At 41.0% G+C, this 21788-nt stretch overlaps 1 protein-coding gene across 1 annotated transcript in view; it reads left to right on the top strand.

Moving 5' to 3' along the window:
* The window catches only part of LOC101520027 (nuclear RNA export factor 2), a 29597-nt gene extending 9775 nt beyond the window's left edge, over positions 1-19822 (top strand). Inside the window, exons 3-22 of the mRNA XM_058658573.1 lie at positions 10944-11127; positions 11337-11481; positions 11776-11859; positions 11966-12070; positions 12172-12252; positions 12379-12448; positions 12600-12688; positions 12808-12915; positions 13087-13196; positions 14407-14443; positions 14837-14905; positions 14982-15037; positions 15186-15293; positions 15411-15469; positions 15564-15679; positions 15776-15818; positions 16587-16656; positions 17148-17330; positions 19402-19462; positions 19600-19822. Coding sequence (XP_058514556.1) covers positions 10944-11127; positions 11337-11481; positions 11776-11859; positions 11966-12070; positions 12172-12252; positions 12379-12448; positions 12600-12688; positions 12808-12915; positions 13087-13196; positions 14407-14443; positions 14837-14905; positions 14982-15037; positions 15186-15293; positions 15411-15469; positions 15564-15679; positions 15776-15818; positions 16587-16656; positions 17148-17330; positions 19402-19462; positions 19600-19638 — 1817 coding nt within the window. The 3' untranslated portion in view covers positions 19639-19822. The remainder of the gene's footprint in view (positions 1-10943; positions 11128-11336; positions 11482-11775; positions 11860-11965; positions 12071-12171; positions 12253-12378; positions 12449-12599; positions 12689-12807; positions 12916-13086; positions 13197-14406; positions 14444-14836; positions 14906-14981; positions 15038-15185; positions 15294-15410; positions 15470-15563; positions 15680-15775; positions 15819-16586; positions 16657-17147; positions 17331-19401; positions 19463-19599) is intronic.
* The last annotated feature ends 1966 nt before the right edge of the window (positions 19823-21788 follow it).

Here is a 21788-nt window from a genome sequence, read left to right as displayed (position 1 = left end):
ATGTGGAAAGCATAGGTCTGTGTGTTCTCGGAGAAGCCATATAGTAAAGAGGGGTCCGTTGTCTGTCTGGAAAACAGTTAAGAGGCCAAACTCTGAAAAAGTGTCAACCAGGGTGAGCAAGTTAAGAGGCCAAACTCTGAAAAAGTGTCAACCAGGGTGAGCAAGTATCTTAGATTTTTGTGCCAAGTGACAGTGCTGCTGAAGTGACGTCAGCAAGGCTGTGTTCTGAACAGGGTGAAAGAGGCCCCTCAACCGTTGTGGATAAGATGTCACGTCCCAACAATGGAGTGAGACACAAGGGGTTGACCAGGAAGGGAATGGGTGTAAGGTATTCCCTCAAGGGGGCAAAACAAATGACCCATCTGTAAGAGTTTAGAAGGAGTTCTGTCAATACCCTTAACTGAGAGATGGGAAGGATAGGTGCAGCTGGTGTGGGCAGACAACACAGAATAGGCACACACGTGTCCACCAGGAAATTGATGGACTTACCCACTGTCTCAGTGAAGATCCCAGACTGAGCAAGGGTGATGGGGGTGTCCATCCCTGGGGCAGGGGTAGTTCCGATGAAGAATGTAGATGTGACGAAGAATGTAGATGAGATGTCTTCCACAGGAGAGGCACCTGTGGATACAAAGAAGGAGAAGGAAGAGGCAGGTCTGGAGATGGCTCCAGCAATCTGCAAGTGATAGTGGATGTAGAAACAGCAGCGTCTCAGTCAGGATAGTTGGATCTGAGGGTGGGGAAGAAAGAGTAGGAGTAGGAAGAAAAGAAGGAGGTAGAGCAGGGAGAGCAGGAGTTGGGGAGAATCACGGAAGTTCAGGCAGCTGGGGGAAGTTTGATCAGGCTTTGGGTCGGAGAAATCAACAGTGGGGGGAAGCTTTGGCCTTAGCCGGGAGAACATGGGACACAGAACAGAAAAAGTAAAGCTTAGGGCAGGAACAGAGCTCCCAAAAGGTCTGCAGTAAGACATCTTGGACCACTTGCAGTTGTGGTGACAGAAATCGTCCAATTTCATGAGGATATTAAAACTGAACATGCCCTCTGCCAGTCATTTTGAATCATTGTCTAAAGGGCAAGACATTTGCAGCCTAAATCTTGGCCTAGTCCCATGCCGTTGAAATTAGCCAACAGACATCTCAGTGGAGTCTGGGGATCATAGGCCTGAGACTGTGAGCTGTCCATTCTGTCCCGGTTGTCTTATGGCTAGTTCAGGCTCCACGAAAGCATCCTCCTGCCGAGAGGCAAACTAGAAAGAGAACCCGGTTCCCCACGGAGGGCAGGCCAGTGAATGGGACGTCTCCCTAGACACTCAGAGCTCAAATGGAGTCCGACATGCACGGTTTCAACGAAGCAGTGAAGAGGACTTTTGGGATAGAAGTGACTAGGTGGAGGGGCTTACCTGGCTCACGGCTTTCAATCCGTGGCCAGAAAATGTTCCAGGAAGTCAGTGGCTCAGAGACGAGGGGGAGACCCAGGCTCCACAGATGGGAGCTGGTCTACGACCCACCTCCCTGGGCTTGGGAACCAAAATGTTAGATTTACCGACCACTCATGAAAGAAAACACCGGTTGAGTACAAACAGGCCTTTTTAAGCAAAGAGAAGTCTATTCATGAGCCTATCCCCATGAATAGTGGAGGAATGAGCAGTGGAGGAACGATCAGGAAAGGAGGAAATCACAAGTAGAAAGACAAGCTGGGTAGTGGAGACAAAGGTCGTATACCCCTTCTGATGTGGCTACTGGCATCGGACCTGCTTTGACCCTGATAGGGCAAGCAGTGTTGACCTTTGTCCATCATTGGACCATACATGGCCTTGGCTGCCTTTGGGGTGTGCCAGATCTCTGGCTAAGGTCGCTGTGGTGTCCACCCACTTCCTGTAACCACGGTAACCATAACTCATGATTCAATTTTGATAAATTATATGTGCCCCAAATGTATGTGTGTATACACACACGTATATCCATTTCGTCTGTTTGTCCTGATTATAAGCATATAGTTGCTTATAAACGTGTCTGTACGTGTTGTATTTTCCCTTTCATCTTTGATTTTATTGATTTAGTCTCACTCTCTTGATTATTTGGGTTAATAATGTATCTTTTTTATGGATTTTTAAAAAAGATTTATTTATTTTTATTACAAAGTCAGATATACAGAGAGGAGGAGAAACAGAGAGGAAGATCTTCCGTCTGATGATTCACTCCCCAAGTGAGCGCAGCGGCCGGTTCTGTGCCGATCCAGAAGCCGGGAACAAGGAACATCTTCCGGGTTTCCCACGTGGGTGCAGGGTCCCAAGGCATTGGGCTGTCCCCGACTGCTTTCCCAGACCACAAGCAGAGAGCTGGATGGGAAGTGGAGCTGCCAGGATTAGAACTGGTGCCCATATGGGATCCCGGGGCATTCAAGGCGAGGACTTTAGCTGCTAGACCACAGCGCCGGGCCCTTTTGTGGATATTTTTCAAAGAACCAGATCTCCAATTCATTCATCTTAGGCATTGTTCCTTTGGTTTCTGTCTTGTGTGTTTCTTCCCTTATCTTGATTTTTTCTTTCTGCTAATGTTGGGTTTATTTTGCTTTTGTTGTCTGGTTCCTTAAGTTGTATGTTTAGACCATGTACCTGGTGCCTTTCTGGTTTCTAGATGCAGGCACTGATTTCATTGAACTTTCCTCATAGTACTTCCTTTGCTGTATCACACACGTTTTGATTTTTTTGAGTGGATGTCTTCATTTATTTCAAGAAAATTTTTATTTCTTTTTAAAATTTTTTTATATCTTTTCATTCATTCACAAGCATGCTGTTTAGTGTCAGAGTATTTGCACATTTTCTGGGGGTATTTTGTGTTGCTGATCTCTAGTTTCACACTTGATTGAGAAAATGCATGGTATGATTTTAGTTTTTGAAAGTCTGTACCAGTACCAGACTTTTTTTTTTTTACGACCATTGCTCTGTAGCAGTATGTTTTGAGGTCTGGAATTGTGAGTCTCCCTGCTTGATTTTTATTCTTCATGATAGCTTTGTCTATTCATGGTCTCTTGTATTTCCAGATAAATTTTTGTATGTTTTCTTCTATTTCTGAGAAGAATGTTGTGGGGATTTTAAATGGGATTGCATTGAATCTGTATATTGCTTTTGTTAATATGGATATTTTGATGATGTTGATCTTGCCAATCCAGGAACATGATAAGTTTCTCCATTTTTTCCAATATATTCTATTTCCTTTTTTAATGTTTTATAGTTTTCATCATAGAGGTCTTCTACATATTTAGCTAGCTTAATTCCTAGCTATTTAAGATTCCTTTCCACTATTTTAAAAGGGACTGTGCTTACAATTTCTTTCTCAGCCTTGGAATTATTTGTGTACACTAGTGCCATCAATTTGTGTTAATTAATGTTGTATCCTGCTACCCTGCCAAAATCTCTTATGAGTTCCAGTAGTCTCTTGATTGAGTTTTTGTTTCTCCTATGTAGAGAATCATGTCATCTGCAAATAGAGATAGTTTCAGTTCCTTGTTTCCAATTTGGATTCCTTTAATTCCTTTTTCTTGCCTAATACCCCTGGCAAGGGCTTGCAATACTACGTTGAAGAGTAGTGGTGACAGTGGACATCCCTGTCTAGTTCCAGATTTTATTGGGAAGGCTTCGAATCTTTCCCCATTTAGTGTAATGCTGGCATTGGGTTTTTTGTAAATTGTTTTGACTGTGATTTCGATTGTTCCTTCTATGCCTATGTTGCTTAGGGTTTTCAGCATGAAGTGGTGCTGGATTTTATCAAATGCCTTCTCTGCATCTATTGAGATAATCATATGGTTTTTATTTTTCATTTTTGATGTGATTTATCACATTTATTGATTTGTGAATGTTGAACCATCCCTGCATGCCAGTGATGAATCTCACCTAGTCCGGGCGAATGATCTGCCTGATGTACTGTTGGATCCTGTTGACTAGCATAAATTCTTTGTTAAATTTTATAATCATTCATACACTAATTACTGTCACCTTCACCTATTACTGATTAAATTGTTCTTTGTTCTTTTGTTAAAGGGCAGTGGGAAGGATAAGGGCAGCTCGGCCTTTCTATGAATGGAAAGCCTTCACAAGAAACTTCTTTTTATCTTTTTAAACTATTTTATTTACCTAAATATAAATGCCAGTATAAGGTAAAATTTTCAAACCATTTTTCTCTAGGGGCTCAAAACATTTATCTCCATTTTAGGAGATATCCCATATACTTTTTGCTTTACGTGGTAGGAGGCCAAGGTGATTGCATCATTCCATGTTTTGTAGCAGTTTGAGGCTGCACAGTAAGCAAGCTCTTTGAACCTCCATAATTGTCATCTGTTCTAAGATATTATCAAGCCATTTCTTATGGAGAACATTACACATTTTAGGGTAAGTTCAGACAAAGTGGGCACATATAAAGGTGTGTGATAACAATATGTACTCAATTGTACTATTGTGTACTTTTACCTGTGTGTCATTGTCTTAAGTTGCTAAAAACCCTTTTACCATAACATGATTTATAAAATCAGCTTCCAGTTACAGAAATCATTTCACATTTGCAGAAAAACAGCAATACCCTCAAGAAAATTCCATGAAATATCAGAGAGGTGATTGACTGTCGTTACAGTGGGGTGAGGCGGCAATGAGGTGATTCTCCCCGGCCTTGCTACACAACCAGAAACTCCACATAGTTTTGCTAACCGAGGAGCGATGCTCCTTAAACCCTTGATTCCCACACCTGTCTTTGATCCAATTCTGTATTCTATGCTTTTGAATGATGAGTTGAAGCCATTTTGTGTTCAAGGTTAATATTGATAGGTAGTGATTTGGTCCTGTTATTTTAGCGTTGTGTTTCTTGAATTTTGATTTAAATTTCTTTTGTGGTTTCACTGAGATGTTCTCCATTTTTTTCTTCTTTAGTATGTATTGTTCTTTTTATCTGGCTGTAGTATGTCTTTAAGCATCATTTGTTGGTTGATTAGGTAGTGATGAAATCTTTTGCCTTGTTTGTTTTGGAAAATTTTTATTTCATTTTTCATACACAAGTGAAAGATTTGCCTGTTAGATTATTGGAGGTTGGCATTATTTATTTATTTATTTATTTCTGTAAGCTCCAGATTATATCTCTCCATCATCTTCTAGCATGTCAGATTTCTTTTGAGAGGTCACCTGTGAGTCTGACTGGTATTCCTTTGTATGCTATCATTGATTTTTTACCATGCACTTGTATGCATCTTTTCTTTCTGAGCAGAGCTTGGTTATGATGTGCTGTGAGGCTGGCTTTTGGTCAAATCTATTTGTGGCTCTCTGTATTTCTTGTTTATGCATTCCACTATCCTTTTTGATGTTAGGGAAATTTTTCATTCACTGTTTCATTTAATACCCTTCGGCCAAACCCTTCTAGTTTTGAGATTTTTTTTTTAACCTCGCTCAGTTTACTTTGAGTCTCTTTCCATTCTGAAAATTTTTAATAAGTCTAAATAGCCTACAATCAGAGACGTTAGTGGAGTCATTTCAACCTTGATTGTATACTGTAGTAGCAGGGAAGTGGTTAAGAAAATGTAATTTTATGGTTTTAGCATTATGACTTTAGAGTTCATTTACGTCTTTGCTTAAATTTGTTCATGTATGCTATAAATATCTAAGTTTTTGTCTATTGTGAATCTGGTTTATTTCTTGATTTCTGTTTCATGAAGATCATTATTTGTATATTAAAATGGGACTCTGCTTGTATATATGTTTTCCTTGGTTTTATTTAATTTGGTTTACAGTTTTAGCAGGTTTTTGTTTAGTGTGTAAGAATTTCCATGTACAAAATCAGTTTTCTGCAAATGTGGATATTTTCATTTCCTCTGTTTCCATTTTGGTGTCATTTGTTTGTTTAGCTTTCATATTTGCTTTGCTACACTGATGAGAATGGGCTTTTTCGTTTCTTATAATCTCAGGGATTATGACTCTGCTAAAGTCATTCTTTTTAACTCTTTATTTTTTGTATGGGTTATTTCAGGGATCCGGGATTCTGTTTCTTAGTCTATTATGTTGATGCTTTTAGTTTGTGTTTTTGAACAATTTTATCTCAAATTCCTAATTTTAAATTATTGCTATCTCTGTCTTGGATTTTTTTTAAAGATTTATTTATTTTTATTTGACAGACAGATTTACAGAGAGAAGGAGAAATAGGGAGGAAAGGTCTTCCACCTGCTGATTCACTTCCCAAGTAGCCACAACAGCTGGAGCTGAGCCAATCTGAAGCCAGGAGTTTCTTCCGGGTCTCCCACACAGGTGCAGGGTCCCAAGGCTTTGGGCCGTCCTCTGATCCTTTCCCAGGCCACAGAAAGGGATCTGGATGGGAATTGGAGCCGCTGGGATACAAACCAGAACTTATATCAGGATCTTGTACATAGTGGGCTTATTTCGAGTTACTTTCATACATTTCGCAGATTTCCTTCAAATCAGCATCTTATTTCTGAAAATTGATGTGTTCTTTGAAAGGGTCATGCTGCTTCTTCTTGCTTGGTTCGTCCCTATCTTGTCATCTACATGTATGGTTAATATTTTTTGTTTGTGGAGTAGGTTTCATCAGAAAATATTTTTCTTTATGTAGAATTTGGCGTATCACTTGGATTGCTGTTTTGCCTTGGGTTCAGCTTCTGAGATTGTACTACCAACAGCAGTATTTCCAGAGATTCATGACAGGGATAATTGCTTCCAATTTACACAGGACCCACAAAAGTGAAACTCAGGCTTGTTCTCTGCATAGGCAGCACCATGTGTGAGGAGACACAAATTGGGGTTTTTCTCACATCTGGTCTTCCGGGATTCCTTAATGTTCTGCTGTTGGTTCAAAGACCTAACAATCCAATGAGAATTTCCCACAGATCACATAGAGTAAGCACTGATCTAGTGCTTGGGTCCAGAAATTCCCAGGGTTGTGCTCAGAAGACCTACAGGATGAAGCATTCAGGGTTATTTCTTTGCCCTGTAAATTTTCTTGTTTCTTGATTGTGCTGAATTCTGCTGGTAATATGGCTGCTTGCTGTTCTCAAATCAACACAGTTTTGCTGTGGCTGAATCGGATGCATTGATGTTTGATGCTGGCAATTCAGGTTCCTTTTTTTTTTTTTTTTGAGTAAAATTAACCCTGTAGACTGAATTAAAAGTATATGAGGGCAGTTAAATTTTCCACCTATCTGTGGCTATTATGGTGGTTATAGCACTTTTAGAATACATTGTCTGCATAACATGGTGTCCTTGTAATCAAGGAGCCAGGTGGAAGATGAGACAGCGATGGACTATTCTGAATTCTTTGTGTTTTTTGCCATTTCTTTCACTTACTTATTGAAATAAACATAGCTTTCCTTTTGTTGTTCTGGCTTTTTTCTTGGCTAAAATGAGTACAGATTTCTAATTAGCTTTGTTAATCCAGCCCTGGGATCATATTTTTTGTCATCATTCACTTACCATCATGAATTAATTTATGTTTAGTGTATATCTCTTTGATTATAGAAACACAAAATATGAAATACTAACTATGGGGGTGGACATGATGGCTCAATTGGCTTTCCTCGGCTTGTGCCATCATCCTTTAGGGGCACCTTTCCTTGTCCCGTCTGCTCTACTTGCCATCCAGGTCCCTGCCTGTGGTCTGGAAAAGCAACAGAGGATGACCTAAGCCTTGGAACCATGCACACATGAGAAGAAGCTCCTGGTTCCTGGATCCTGGCTTCTGGCTTCACATCAGCTTAACTTCGTATATTGCAGCCATTTAGAGAGTGAACCAGCAGGTGGAAGATTTTTATTTTTAAATTTTACTTCTTTTTATTATTATCATTTTATCATATAGTTTTATAGGCCCTGCGATTTCCCTTATCCCCTCCCCAATTCTCTCCCCCCTCACTGAGTTCCCCTGTATCATTATTACAGTATAGTTCTTCATACACAGTCATATGTCCATCACTGTGGGCAAGGCCAATGGCAGAGAGTCCAGCATCCTATTGTCAAGATATAGTAAACAGTTTCATTGGGAGTCCATGTTTGATTTGGAAGTAGAGATGTATACTGCATTGTATCCTCATATCTGGACATAATAGTCTCCATTACACAGTTACTGTACATCCCCTTATATGAAAAGTCACAAAACAAACTCAACAACAGGGAAAAGAAAGGAATTTATAACACCATGAATTTAAATAACATGGTACTGAATGACTAATGTGTGACAAAAGAAATGAAAATCAAGAACCTTCTTGAAGAAAATGATGCTATTGTATGATCTATGAGTCGTTGAAAAATTTGATCAGAAGAAAGTGTTTTGAAGAGATGAAACTAACAAAAAATCAAAATTTATGAAATATATTTTTTGCAGCTTTTGTTGGTGAAATGTCTCCTGTAGGCAACAAATAGATGCGTTTTGTTGTGTTAGCCCAGTCTACTAATCTATCACATTTGCTTGATGAGTTTAATCTATTTGCATTCAGGGTTAATATGAATAGGTAGTAATTTGGTTCTGTCATTTTAGCAATGGGTTGTTCATTGATTTAGTCTTCTGTAATTATTTTACTGGGATGTTCTTCACATTTGCCCTTGATTTTGGTGGGCGCTATTCTTTTACTCTGTCAAGAGAACAGCTTTAAGTATCATTTGTAGGGCAGGTTTGGAAGAGGCATATTCTTTTCACTTTTCTTTACTGTGGAAGAATTTTGTTTCATTTTCAAAGACAAAGGAAAGCTTTGCTGGGTACATTTGTCTGGGCTGACAATTTGTTGCTTTTAGAGTCTGGAATATGTTGCTCCATTGTCTTCTGGACTGTAGCCTTTCCTGTGAGAGATCTCCTGAGAGTTTAATTGGCATTCCTTTGTATGTCAGTTGATTTTTGTTTTTCATCTGCACATTTAAGGATTTTTCCCTAATGTTTGATTGAAGAGAGCTTGGTTATCCTGTGCTGTGGTGAAGATCACTTTTTGTCAACCCTGTTGGGAGTTCTGTACCCCTCCTGGATGTTGTTTCCGAATTTTTTCTCCAAATTAGGGAAATTTTCCCTTATTATTTCATTAAATACATTTCTGCACCTTCTGGGACTCCCATAAGTTTTAAATTAGGCCTTTTAGTGGTTTTCAGTAATATTCATTGTGCCTCTGTCTCTTCTTTTGCTCTTGGTCATTGAACTTCTGGTTATCAGATTCTTCTCCTTGGGGCAGATTTCTATGCTCTGTCATCCACAGGTCTATAGTTCGTTTTTACTTATTGCAGCTGGTACACGGCTCTTTGTTTGCAGTCACTTGTGCCACTCCCTCCAGTGAGTTCCAGGTCTGAGTTCTTATGTTAGATTTCCACCATGGTCTCTGTAGCCCCAACTCCTGGCTCACCAGTCTCCATCTCCTGTGATACTGTGCTGAGGCTGTACCATTGACTGTACAACCTTTCTCCCACTTCCAGCTGGAGCAGTTCCCAGGATTAGGGATACACCAGGTGTCCTATATAGCTAGATTGTTTTTGGTGGTGATCTTGCCAGAACCTGTTGGCTGTTGTTCTGAGGGCCACACGGACCTATTTTGACCCATATAATACTCTAATCAGTATTATTTTCCTCTGAGCTTAATGCATGTGCAGCTCACTGTTGTCCTTGCAGTCTTAAAGTTTTTCCACACTGTACAAAATGGCACCTGATGTGCCACTACTAGAATTCTTGATCTGCTGGCCATCAGGTCTGAGGGCTACTCAGACCTATCTTGGGTGAACTCTGTAGGATGCCACATTGTAGCAGTTCACTGAGCCAGAAATGAGTTCACTCCCCGCTCAGTGCATGGACAGTACTGTCCCATAGCCCTTGCCTCCTTAAACAAAATGGTGCCCAATTCAGCTCTGAGTGCAGGGCTGTCTGGTCTGTAAAATCCACCCTGTTCTCACACTGTCCATCTGGGACCTACTGCTCTGTCTCTGCTCCGGGTCACATCAAACAGACCAGCAGGACGTGCAGTTCTTTCTCTGGATTTACTTCCTGAGCTTCAGGTGAAAGTTCTTTAGCATTCCAGTTTGTCATTTAGTGTGCTAAAGAAGAGTCCAATTTAGAGCCTGGTGAAATAGTCTAGTCGCTAAATCCTTGCCTTATATGCACTGGGATCCCATATGGGCACTGGTACATGTCCTGGATGCTCCACTTCCCATCCAACTTCTTGCTTGTAGCCTGAAAGCAGTGGAAGATGCCCCCAAGGCCCTGATCCTCCACCTGTCATGTGGGAGACCCAGAATAAGCTCCTGGCTCCTCGCTTTGCATTGGCTCAGCTCCTGGCCATTGCAGCCACTTGGTGGGTGAATTAGTGGACAGAAGATTTTTTCTCTCTGTAACTGCTCTCTGTAGATCTGCCTTTCAATAAAAATAAATCTTAAAAAAAGAAAAGGGTCCAGTTTAGAAAGTGTTGATTTCTTGGATATAAGCATTTCATGGTGGTCCAATAGAAAATTTGCCTGGATATTTTTAAGCCAAGTTTGTGTGGAAGCTGGGGAAGAGGTTAGGATGTCGTCGAATCAGTCTCACTTCTCTAAAAGCTTGCAATATGCAGTAAAAAAATTAATCTTTCACAGACTCAGTTTGATGGCTCATTGAGTTTGGAAGGCATGATACATTTTACCCTCCAGATAGTGACACAGTATTAAGATTAGAAAAACCTGAGAGAGGTAAGTAAGATTAGAACAACTTCTCAGTGTCTGGTTGGTGCCCGTCTACTCCATGAATGCACACATACATTGTGTTCCTTCTCCGTTGTTTGTGCCATCTGTGAAATATCTGCACAAGCAGAGAATTTCTGCTTTCTGTTCATTGTGTGATTGGTCCGTTGGGGGCAGAGTTTTGCTTTAAATGCTCTATTATGGGTGTTAGCCCATGATATACTATGTGGATTGTGACCATTGATGTATCTTCAATCTTGTATTTTGTTTCTGATCTCAGAATACAGTGCCGGGAGTAGTGATAATAAAGGAAGGAAGCAAAATCGCAATCGTCTCCAGGGTAATTATGGCAGAGAGAACCTTCATGATGAGCATGGTAGGTATGAACATGCACCTTCACAACCTCAGGACGATGATGAATCTGTGGCCATGAGGGATGTACGCCAGGAACAGCAGTTAAGACGGTATGTGGCTGGGGAGCTGATTTGCATCAAACACCTGCTGGAAACATACAACTGTTCAGTTTTCTGTTGCCATGATTTTATTCTGTGATGAGAGGATGAAAGAATGGTAAAAGTGGGAAGTCCTGCTTGAAGCCCTGCTGTCAGTGATGGGAGGGATTGCAGAAGACTGTATAATGCATATGGAACCTCACTTCTATCATTTCTCTTAGAAATCCCAGTGCTATGAGATGCAGCAAGAGGAGACTGAATGATAATCATGACCGTATGGATATGTGCGCATATAAAAAATGTTCAGAGAGAGAAATGAGGGAGGAAATAGAGGATGAAATGTCTCCATGCTGGTTCAAGGTCACAGTGAGTGTCTTATCAATGTCTTTGTGGGGAGATAGAATATTCTGAAGAATCTCATAGAGGGAAGAGTGCAGTAAAGAGCTTAAGGTGACTGAATGGAGGAGAGTTTATGAATGGAAAAGGAAGAGAGGTCTGTGAAGCCAATATTTGGCATAAAATAAGAAAGTCTGTCATCAATTATTTCAGGATTCCTTTAAAGCCAGCTAGAATATCCCAAAAAGAATATGTAGTTAATTGTTTTTTCTGTCTTTAATTCTGTGCTGTCATTCAGTGGTTATTTCTGCTTTTTGCGTTTAGATTCCCTATGGGAGGAACTACAACAAGACATGGCTGGTGAACTCAATCCAGAACGAATGTGCTGTCAACTTCACCCCGGTTGATGTAAGAGTTTTGTGAAGACAGATGGGTGGGCATAGTTGGGAAAAAAGGCTTGCTCAGCAGAGGCTACTAACCTATGAGAGTGTTGTTTTTCCTTTGTTCCCCATAGTTTCATTACAGCCACAACCAGGCCCGGTTCTTCGTGCAGAATTCCGTTACTGCATTTGCACTGAAGAATGTGAGCCGCAAGATTTGCGATGATGAGAACCGAAAGGTGTGGTGAAGACGTAGCCTGTATTGATTTCCAGGGCCAGGGGATGGTGTTTCTCCTTGGGATTAGAGGCCCTGGTGTTTACCACTGCCTTCCTTTCATAGATACCTATTTTTGTCAGTCGCTCTTCTGTACCCTACTCTGTGAAGAATCAGTTGAAGCCAGAGGAAATGCAATATCTAAAGGTAATGCAGACTCCAGACATCTTTTGTAATTTACACTTCCTAGACCCATCTCTTCTCCCCAGATTTCCCTAGCACCACCACTACCTCAGATCTGTGTCCCCACCCCCCAAACGTCTGTTTCTGCAGTTGACTTTGGACAAACGATATGATGCTTCCCAGCAAGCTCTGGACCTCCGAAATCTCCGCTTTGACCCAGGTACATCCCACAGGAAAATTATGAGCAGGTGGGGGCAGAGGTTCTTACCTGGAAGGGAGACATGGACATGACAATTTTGGAAGGGTGTTGTAGTGATGCTAGTCTTTCTGAATGCTTCTACTTTTGATTCTCTTGTCTCGGCCTCACAAAGGCTTGGTTATTCATAATATTGACATGATCCTGAATCGAAGACACTGCATGGATGCCACATTGAAGATTATTGAAGGGAATTTTCCTGAGGTGAGATCCTTGGCACAGTACTTGAATTTACATTGAAGTATAAAGATATGATGTGGAGGGAGAAACTGACTTCCTGGCGATAGATGGTAATTGTCATTCTAACTCCACCTCCCGCAAAGCTGTTGTCTTTGAACTTGCGTGGAAACAAATTGTACCAACTAGATGGCTTGTGTGACATTACGGAGAAGGCCCCCAAAGTCAGGATCCTGAACCTCTCCAAAAATGAGGTGAGAAGAAGGATAAAGGTGAAATTGGCACTGGGGGTGGGTATGAGTGCACATGCACATCAGGTAACAACATTCAGATAAAGGGTGAAAGTGGAGGCTGGGGTTTTAGAGTCCCAGATGTTTCTCTCCCAGTGAATGAATTTGCAGTTTCCTCTTTTTTTTTTTTTTTAGCTGAAGACAGCTTTTGAATTAGACAAAGTGAAAGAACTGAAGCTTGAAGAGTTATGGCTAGAAGGGAATCCGTTGTGCAACACCTTCCCTAACCACACTGCCTATGTAAGGTCAGTGATAGTTCCTGTCACTCTTCTATTAACATTCACCTCCTGGGAGCCTGATATACCCATGAAAGCGCCACCTGCAGGAAGAGGCAGCTCTGGTTCTATGGGAAGACCACAGCCCCACCTTCCCTCTCTCTGTTCCTCAGCTCTGCTTAGAGTTCTCTGCCCTTCTTTGCACATAACCACTTGACCCAGGGAATTTTAATTTATTCCAAAGTAGGGTCCAACTCCCAGCACTGAGCCAGTAGAACAGATGTCATAATGGCTTCAGTCTTTAGTGTGAGGAAAGAAACCCCATGTCAGTCTTGGTAAGTGCTGGGATCTTTTCTGCAGCAAAGGAAGGAAGGACCCTCTTAATGACATGTGAGGGAAGGGCCAAGTCAATACAAGACTGTACTGGATCCACCTCAGTCCATGTTACCTGCATCTGTGTCAAGGTTAAATATCTGTGACCCTGGTCAGAACATGAAGCCCTGCTTCCTGAAATACACCTACAGGAGGGTGTACTTGAAGAGGACAGGTGTAGAGAAAGGGAACACATCTCTGACCAGGTGGAAATGGGAGCATGTGCAAAGAAGGACAGAGAACTCTAAGGGATCACTTTGTGACCCCCCACAACCATGGAGCCACCTACCATTCGCTTTGCTCCTTCTCCCTCCTGTAATCTCCTATGTCTCCCCACCCCCGCCACCTATCCTTGATATGCAATTACTCCCTTTCTTTTATCATCTCTATGCATCCCTGTCTCTGCCACCTGAGTCCTGCCTTACTCCCCCCCACCCCGGATTCACTGTAATCCTGTACTATCTTGGGGGATGCACTCTCTTCCTGGACCATGTTGGAGGATGAGCTGGTCTTTTGCAGGCTATGCCAAGATGAATGAAGGACACTCAAAGAATAGCAGAGGACTGGTGTTCCTCCCAGTTACCTACTCCCTGAAGAGCCTTTGAAGTGACCTGGAGAAAGGGAATGGATACAGGGAGGAGAAGGAAGTCAGAAGTCCCAGTGATACCTTTTGTTGCCCTGAAGAAAGGTGTTGGAACAATACAGATGGGAATTACCCAGGGAGAAGAGGGGAGACAGTTCAGAGGTAGTGGGAGTCGCAAATGGGGAGATATGCTACGAAAAACTGACGGTCACTTCATATTCTTTTATTTATTTATTTATTTATTTATTTATTTATTTATTTATTTATTTTTGTGGATTTGAACAGTGCCATTCAGCGTTGTTTCCCTGATTTGTTACGTTTGGTAAGTACCTGTAGTCCTCATTCTCTCCACTTGCTTTGCTCCCAACATCCACATTTTCATCCTAATCACTTTGAGTCTTGTCTAGAAACATATTTGATTCAGAATGTCATTATCTGAGAACATTTATTATTGACAAGGGCATGAATATTTCCCTGGAAATATATTCAATGAAGACACAGATGTGCATTTGTACACAGAAAGGCAAACGATTACATGTAATAGGAAAGTTTGCCAGGTACCGTCATGCATATGCGCACTGTAATCTTGTCCACAAAATTTCTGGAAATGTTTTCACCTGAGCTGTGACCACTGTTCCCTTCTAAATGTGTTAATCTTGTGTGTAAACTTGCGTCATTTTCTTAATCTGCACTGCTATCTTCCTCTCCTCTTTAGGATGGCCAAGAGATAGCTTCATCCATCGACATAAATGTTGATCCTCCTGAGTTAGTACAACCCTGCAAGGTAAGGAAGAAAGACTTGGCAATATTTGAGATGTTGCAAGGTAGCTATATCAGTAAATCCAGTGTCTTGATTCCAGGAAATGCCCAAAGATGTTGAAGTGCTAAAGAGTCTGGTCTTGGAATTCTTGCAGCAGTAAGTACCCCAGGGGCCATAAGAAAGGTGAAAGCTAGGACAGGCATTCTACTCAAGCACAGATTTGCTCATGGGAGTTTTCAGGTCTCATGTGAGACCTGAAACACAGAGATAGCCTGTCCTCACTGTCCTCATTGCTTCCTCACAGGTATTACTCCATCTATGACCATGGAGATCGCCGGAGTCTCCTTGGTGCTTATCATGAGAAAGCCTGCTTCTCGCTCACCATTCCCTTGAAATCCATGGATGAAGTCCCGTGAGTACTGCAATTCAGACATCACCTATGACCATGTAGGTGTCAGCAAGGTATACATCAGCTCTTGCAAACATCCAGACTGTCTGGATCACTAATTATTTTTTGCTTGTATCCTAGGAATGGCTTGTGTGAGTATCTGAAGAACAGCAGGGATATCATGAATGTCAAGGACCCCTGTAAGCATATAATGGGGAACACGAGATGGAGGTAGTCATAGGGTCCAAAGGTCAGAGTATGGTTGTTCTGATTTTCTGTTCCTTTCTCATACAGACTTGAGAAGGCAGATGCTTAAGCACCCAAATCATTACATTGTAGACACCCTCAGTTTGTTGCCAAAAACAAGACATGACTTAAAATCCTTCTCAATAGACATGTGGCTCTATACGGTGAGCACCTGCTTCCTTCCTCCAGCAGACCCCAGGAAGCTGGGGCTGGGTGAGAGGTGAAGGAAGATCCTGAGCGCCTGAGTTCTTCTTTTTCAGGAAATGATGCTCTGCTTTTCTGTCAGCGGGGTGTTCGAGGGAGGTGAGTGTTTGGAGAGTCACATTAGAGTTCCTAGTTCTCCCTTCCTCGGACTGGGCTCCCCCTTAGAACCCACCCAGACTTCTATAGTCTTACCCTTCTTCCTATTCTTCCCCTCATATTCTTCTAAAAATTGTTTAGTTAATTGAAAGGCAGAGCTAAAGAAAGAAAGAATTCCCTTTTGGTGGTTTACTTCTCAAATGATAATGGCTGTGGCTGGGTCATGTAGAAGACAGGAATCAGGAGCTTCATCCAGGTTCCTCAGGTGGGTCCAGGAACCCAAAGACTTGTGTTGTCTTCCACTGCTTGTCCAAACACACTAGAAGAGAGTTGGATCAGAATTGTCCACCTGGGAAATGAGCCAGCACACATATGTGGTGCCAGCTTTACAGGCTATAGGTTGTAGCCAAGTGTGCTGCAACTTGGCTTCAGGCTATAGAATTTGATGATGTTATCCCAAGTGTTTACTCTAATTCTTGGATGGGTTATCTCAGCTCTCAGTTTCTCTATATGCAAAATTGGGCTGTATCAGCCATCTCTTGGCCAGCTGTGAAAGAGGAATCAACTGCATTTGTGAAGTAGCTTGTCCTATGTGAGCCCTATCACCAACAATTCATTCTTCTTATTGTCACCCTCTCCATTCCTGCCAGGCTGTTCTAACAGCAAGTGAACATTTGTTTCATTCTCAGTGTAAGATATGGATAAAATGTGGACTGGGCATGGTGTGTGAGTGGGTAGAGCATGTGCATATTTTTGTTGTTGTTTAAATAGAAAGCGATTCTCAGGATTCTGCATTCGAATTCACCCGGACCTTTACTGCTGTCTCTGGCAACAGTTTCAGGTATGTGTTGTGTCACTGGCTGGGAAATCGGTTCTTCCCTATCTAGTGTTGTGGGAATGTGGTGGTGTAGCGTTGAGAATTTTCTCAGTGTTGGGAAGGGCCAGCAGTTGATCCAAGGAGCACTGTGGCTCAACGATTAAGAGCACACACTCTGGAGTCATATGGGTTCTCTTCCTGACTCCAACACAGTTTATGTGAGGTTGATTTATTATTTGACAAATATATAGTCAATATCTTTCAGTAAATGTAGCTACCCCCTTTTAGTATCATAAAAATGCATTAAGGCTATGGCTATAGATAAAACATTGGTGATACACAGACTTTCTGAATGGGTGGATAGAGTACATGCCATGGACCTTAGCAAGCAGGAATAGTAATGATATGCAAAGAATCCAGCTGTTGTTTAGTAGTGGTTATGGAAGATGCTTGTGGTGTGAATCTGGGGATATCCACTTTTGTGGTAGTTTGAGTACACATTTTTTTCCTTCCAGTCTACGCATTGTGAATGACCATTTAGTTGTGAGTGGCATCAGCACCAGGACACCCCAAGGCACTGTTTCAACCCCAGAAGACACGCTTAGCTCCAGTTCCATTCCCATCCTCTCAGAGTTGCAGCAGCAAATGGTGCAGTCTTTCTCCACACAGTCTGGGATGAAATTTGAGTGGTCTCAAAAGTGAGTATTAGGTGGGCGTGGGAATAGTGAGCAGTTGAAATAGCAGGGGTATGCAGAGCAGAAATACCTTTACAATTTGCAGAAGAAGCTGTGCAATTATTTTCCTTTCTTATAAAAATAATGGATGGGAGAAAAAGGTGCTATACTCTTATGCAGATATGTGGGAAGAACTTTTAATTGATATAACATTAATAAATAAAATGATAGAACTTTCAAATGGCATGTATTCCAAATGGAAATTCAAAAGGCATCCACCAGAAGCTGGTAGAACTAATCAATACTTTCAAATAGGTTACAGGATACAAGGTCCATATACAAAAATTCATTGTACTTCTGTCTTAAAATGATCAATTGAAACAAGTTTCATTTTCAATAGTACCAAATGCTATATTCTAAAATATCTAAAAACATTTCTGTAATAAGCTAATGGAATAGAAATGAAAGTATTGCATGTTAAAAATTGGAATACTTAATTGTTGTTAATAAAACAATTACTTCCCAGTGGAATATGAAGATTCAACACACTCTCTCAAAATTTAAAGCTCTTTTTATTAAGAAAATGAAAAGTCAACTGACAGAATGAGACACAGTATCACTCATCATTCATTCACATATCTGACCAGAATATATGAAGAACCTTTACAACTCAACAATAAAATGACAATCCAAATTTTAAAGTATAGAAATTTGAAATGAGTGTTTCTCCAAAGAGGACATATAAATATCCTACGAGAACATGGAGAATTCTATCATTAGTCATTGGAGAGGTATAAATAAAGATCATAACAAATCATCTGTTTACACCAACTAGGGTAGCTGAATGAATAAAATGGTTGATACCAAGTGCAGATACTAAGTGTTTGTGAGGATTTGGAGAAATTGAAATCGTATATATTAATTATGGCAATATAAAATTTAACAACTTCTGGGGAAAACAGATGAACAGTTCATTGAAATGTTACACATGAAGTTTCCATATCTTACTTATACATATAGACCAAGAGAAACAAAAGTATGTATTTATTCAAATTCCTGTACATGAATGTTCATAGGAGCATTATTTATGACAGCAACAAATGGAAGCAACTTTACTGATAAGCATATGAATAAGTATGGCACATCACACAATGGAGTATTGATAGTCAAAAGTAACATTTTAACATAGATGAAACTTGTCATGGTTGAAGCTTGATGCTAAGTGAAGGAAGCCATCACAGAAGGTCACATATTTTGTGATTCTATTTATAAGAAATATCTAGAATAGGTAAATCCATAGAGACTGAAAACAGTCATGATTTCTAGAGACATTAAGAAAAAGAAGTGACTGCTAAATAGTTAAGGGTATTTTCTGGAGCCAGTAAACTGTTTGGGAACTAGTTTAGAGGTTGCACAAGCTTGTGAATATACTAGAAAACTACTGAGTCATACATTAAGTGGCAGATTCTGTGTTGTATATGTTACATCTCAATTTAAAAGTAATTGGAAGTATTGGAAATTTTCATTTGTTATTTCCTGAGCTTCTGTACTAAGATTCCCTTTTTATAAATCCTACTTTTATTGGAAAGGCAGATAGGAGAGGCAGATAGGAGAGACAGAACAATCTTCTGTCTGCTGTTTCACTCCCCAAGTGGCTGGAGCTGAGCTAATCTGAAGCCAGGAGCCAGGAGCTTACTCAGAGTCTCTCACAAGGGACTAGGGCTCAGGGACTTGGTCAGCCCTCTACTGCTTTCCCAGGCCACAGGCAGGGAGCTGGATGGGAAGTTGAGCAGCCTGGATACAAACTGGTGCCCATATGAGATCCTGGTGCTTTACAAGGCAAGGACTTTAACCACTAGGCTATCACACCACGTACTCCTTGTTGCTTTTAATACCTACTTTTTTTTTTCTGTTGCTAATTCCATTTGTGTGAGTGTTAGTGACAGACACCATAGTTTTTCTAAAGTTGTTCATAGTGACAACAGTACTCATTCTGGCATATATGTCCTAGTGGAAGAGTGGCATGGGTGAAGGATTGACAGACTGTAACTGGCATTTGGAGGTGACAAGGATCACTTGTTTTCTCCCACCCCAGGTGCCTTGAGGAGAATGGATGGGACTATACCAGAGCAGCACAGAACTTCATTAACCTCCAGGTGAGGTCTGGGGAATGAGTGTGTAAAAGATGAATGCATGTCTCTGAGCCTTCTGAAAGGTGGAGGCCATTCGACTTGCTGATTAAACTTTAATTGCTGACTGTTGTGATATCCTTGTTCCTTTCATCCATATCCAGGGCTCAATTCCAAAGGAAGCCTTCAATCAGAGTACCTAAATGGAACCCTTGGATATCATCTTCACCTTTATCCACATCATCTTTAGTTCTTTTTTCTGCTAAAGTCACATTCATGATTAGAATTTGAGACCTTGCCATCTGGGATGCAAGAGTTCATTAGAAACCATTCAAAAATACATCTTTTTCCTGTTTCCCTACTCAATATTGCTGTTTATATTTACAATAAAGAGTGTTACTACATGTTATATGTTGTGAGTCCCAGATTGATCTTCTGTCTTTGAAATGAGACAGCAGGACCAGAAATGAAAGTTCCTGCTCCTCCTTGCCCCAAGCCTTTTTTTCCTGGCTTTCTCTAGCAGATACATCAAATTTGCCTCCATGGGTGATTTAGGTGACTTCAAGGGACTGCCTCATTGTGACATGACAAAAACAAGGGCTTTGAAGGGATTATCTCCTGTCTACCAAGAAGCTGGGAATGAAGGAGAATAAAATAGAGGGGAGGCAGAGAGTAGCTTCTTTGAAAGTTGTCAGAGAGAGTCTTCCATCCATTAGTTCTCTCATCAGATGGCCATAGCAGCCAAAGCCGAGCCAGGATCCAGGATCTTCATCTGGGGTCTCCCACATGGGTTCAGGGACCCAAATGTTTGGGCCATGGACTGCTGGTTTCCCCAGGCCATTAGCAGAGATCTGGTAGGAAACAGAGGAACTGGACACAAATGGGAGCTCAATAGGATGTCAGTGTTCGAGGCAGTGGTTTTATGTGCTACGCCACACCACTGGCCTCAGAGAAATATCTTTTAATGGGTATTTCTTATTTATAACATTTGAACATTTTAACGGACTGTTCAGGTTTATGCTATAAACACAGATAAAAGTAGTAAACAGGCCTTTCATAGCTCTCATTGTGATTATATAAGTCTTTAAAACACTGTTGTGTTTGCGGGTATGGTTTGGTTCAGCCTAATTGCCAGTGCAGTCTTCAGAGAGCTGACACCATATGCTCTGTCTTAAGGTAGATCCATCAGTGGTTTGCACTTCCAGATAAGAATAGTAGCACAGAATATCACACTCTCCCTAGTTCTATGGGATTTTCCTCAGTGGTTGGCAACTGGTAGCACATAAGTGCAGGCAAAGGTTGAATGGGACACTTGAACAAGTTATTTTCTACACTTGTGTAATGCATGCACTTGAGACAACAGGCTTGAATAGTTTTTTTAATAGCTCATTAATTTATGACCCTGTGTGAGAGAGATCTCATCTACTTGTTCACTCAAGAAGTGCCTGCAAAGGAAAAGGCTAAGCCAGAAGTCAGAAACACAGTGTGGATCTTGAAACTGTTTCTGAAGGACTATGCTAATATAATAATGGAGAGGGCTAGTAGGAAGAAAGGGTGAGGAAGGAAAGAGGGAAAGGATTGAGGGAAGCGAATCAGTATACCCACAAAACTGTGTAGTGACAAATAATAAAAGTAATTTAAAAAAAAAAGATGTGTGATGGGGACACAAATTCTTGAGACATAATCTGCTGGTTCCCATTGTGTGCCTATACAGAAAGCTAGAATTGGAAGCAGATTGGAGACCGGAGCTCTGTCACTGCTTTATGGGATACAGAAGACTAAAATAGCAGGTTACAAGTCTATAAATCATGACACAATTGACATGCCACCACTTTACAGGTTATACCTCTATTTTCATTTTTCACACAATGTGTTTCTTATGCTTGAATCATTTGTTTCTATTTTGATATATTGTGGAGGAAATAGTATTTTAAATACATTTTTTAATCTTTCTAAAATGTTTATTTCATGAGGTCCATATGGTGGCTCAGCAGGCTAATTTTCTGCCTACAATTTCTGGCATCCCATACAGGGGCCTGTTTGTGTCTCGGCTGCTGCATTTCTGAACCAGCTCCCTGCTTAGGACCTGGGAAAGCAATGGAGGATGTCTTAAGTCCTTGGAGCCCCTGCACCATTTGGGAGATCCAGAGCGGACTCTTGGCTCGCTTTGGATAAACTCGGCTCTGGCCATCGTGGTCATTTGGGGCGTGAACCAGTGGGTGGAAGAGCTTTCTGCTTGTGTCTCTGCTTCTGTCTGTAAAACTGTCTTTCAAATAACAGTGAAAAAAATCTAATAAAATCTTATTTCCTAATAACTTTAAAGGTACAAAACCTACTAAGTAGTAATACAAAC

Source organism: Ochotona princeps, chromosome X, assembly GCF_030435755.1.
Source record: "Ochotona princeps isolate mOchPri1 chromosome X, mOchPri1.hap1, whole genome shotgun sequence".
Taxonomy (NCBI): domain Eukaryota; kingdom Metazoa; phylum Chordata; class Mammalia; order Lagomorpha; family Ochotonidae; genus Ochotona; species Ochotona princeps.
The sequence above is the reverse complement of the archived record's forward strand: the minus strand, read 5'-3'. Positions and strand labels throughout refer to the sequence as shown.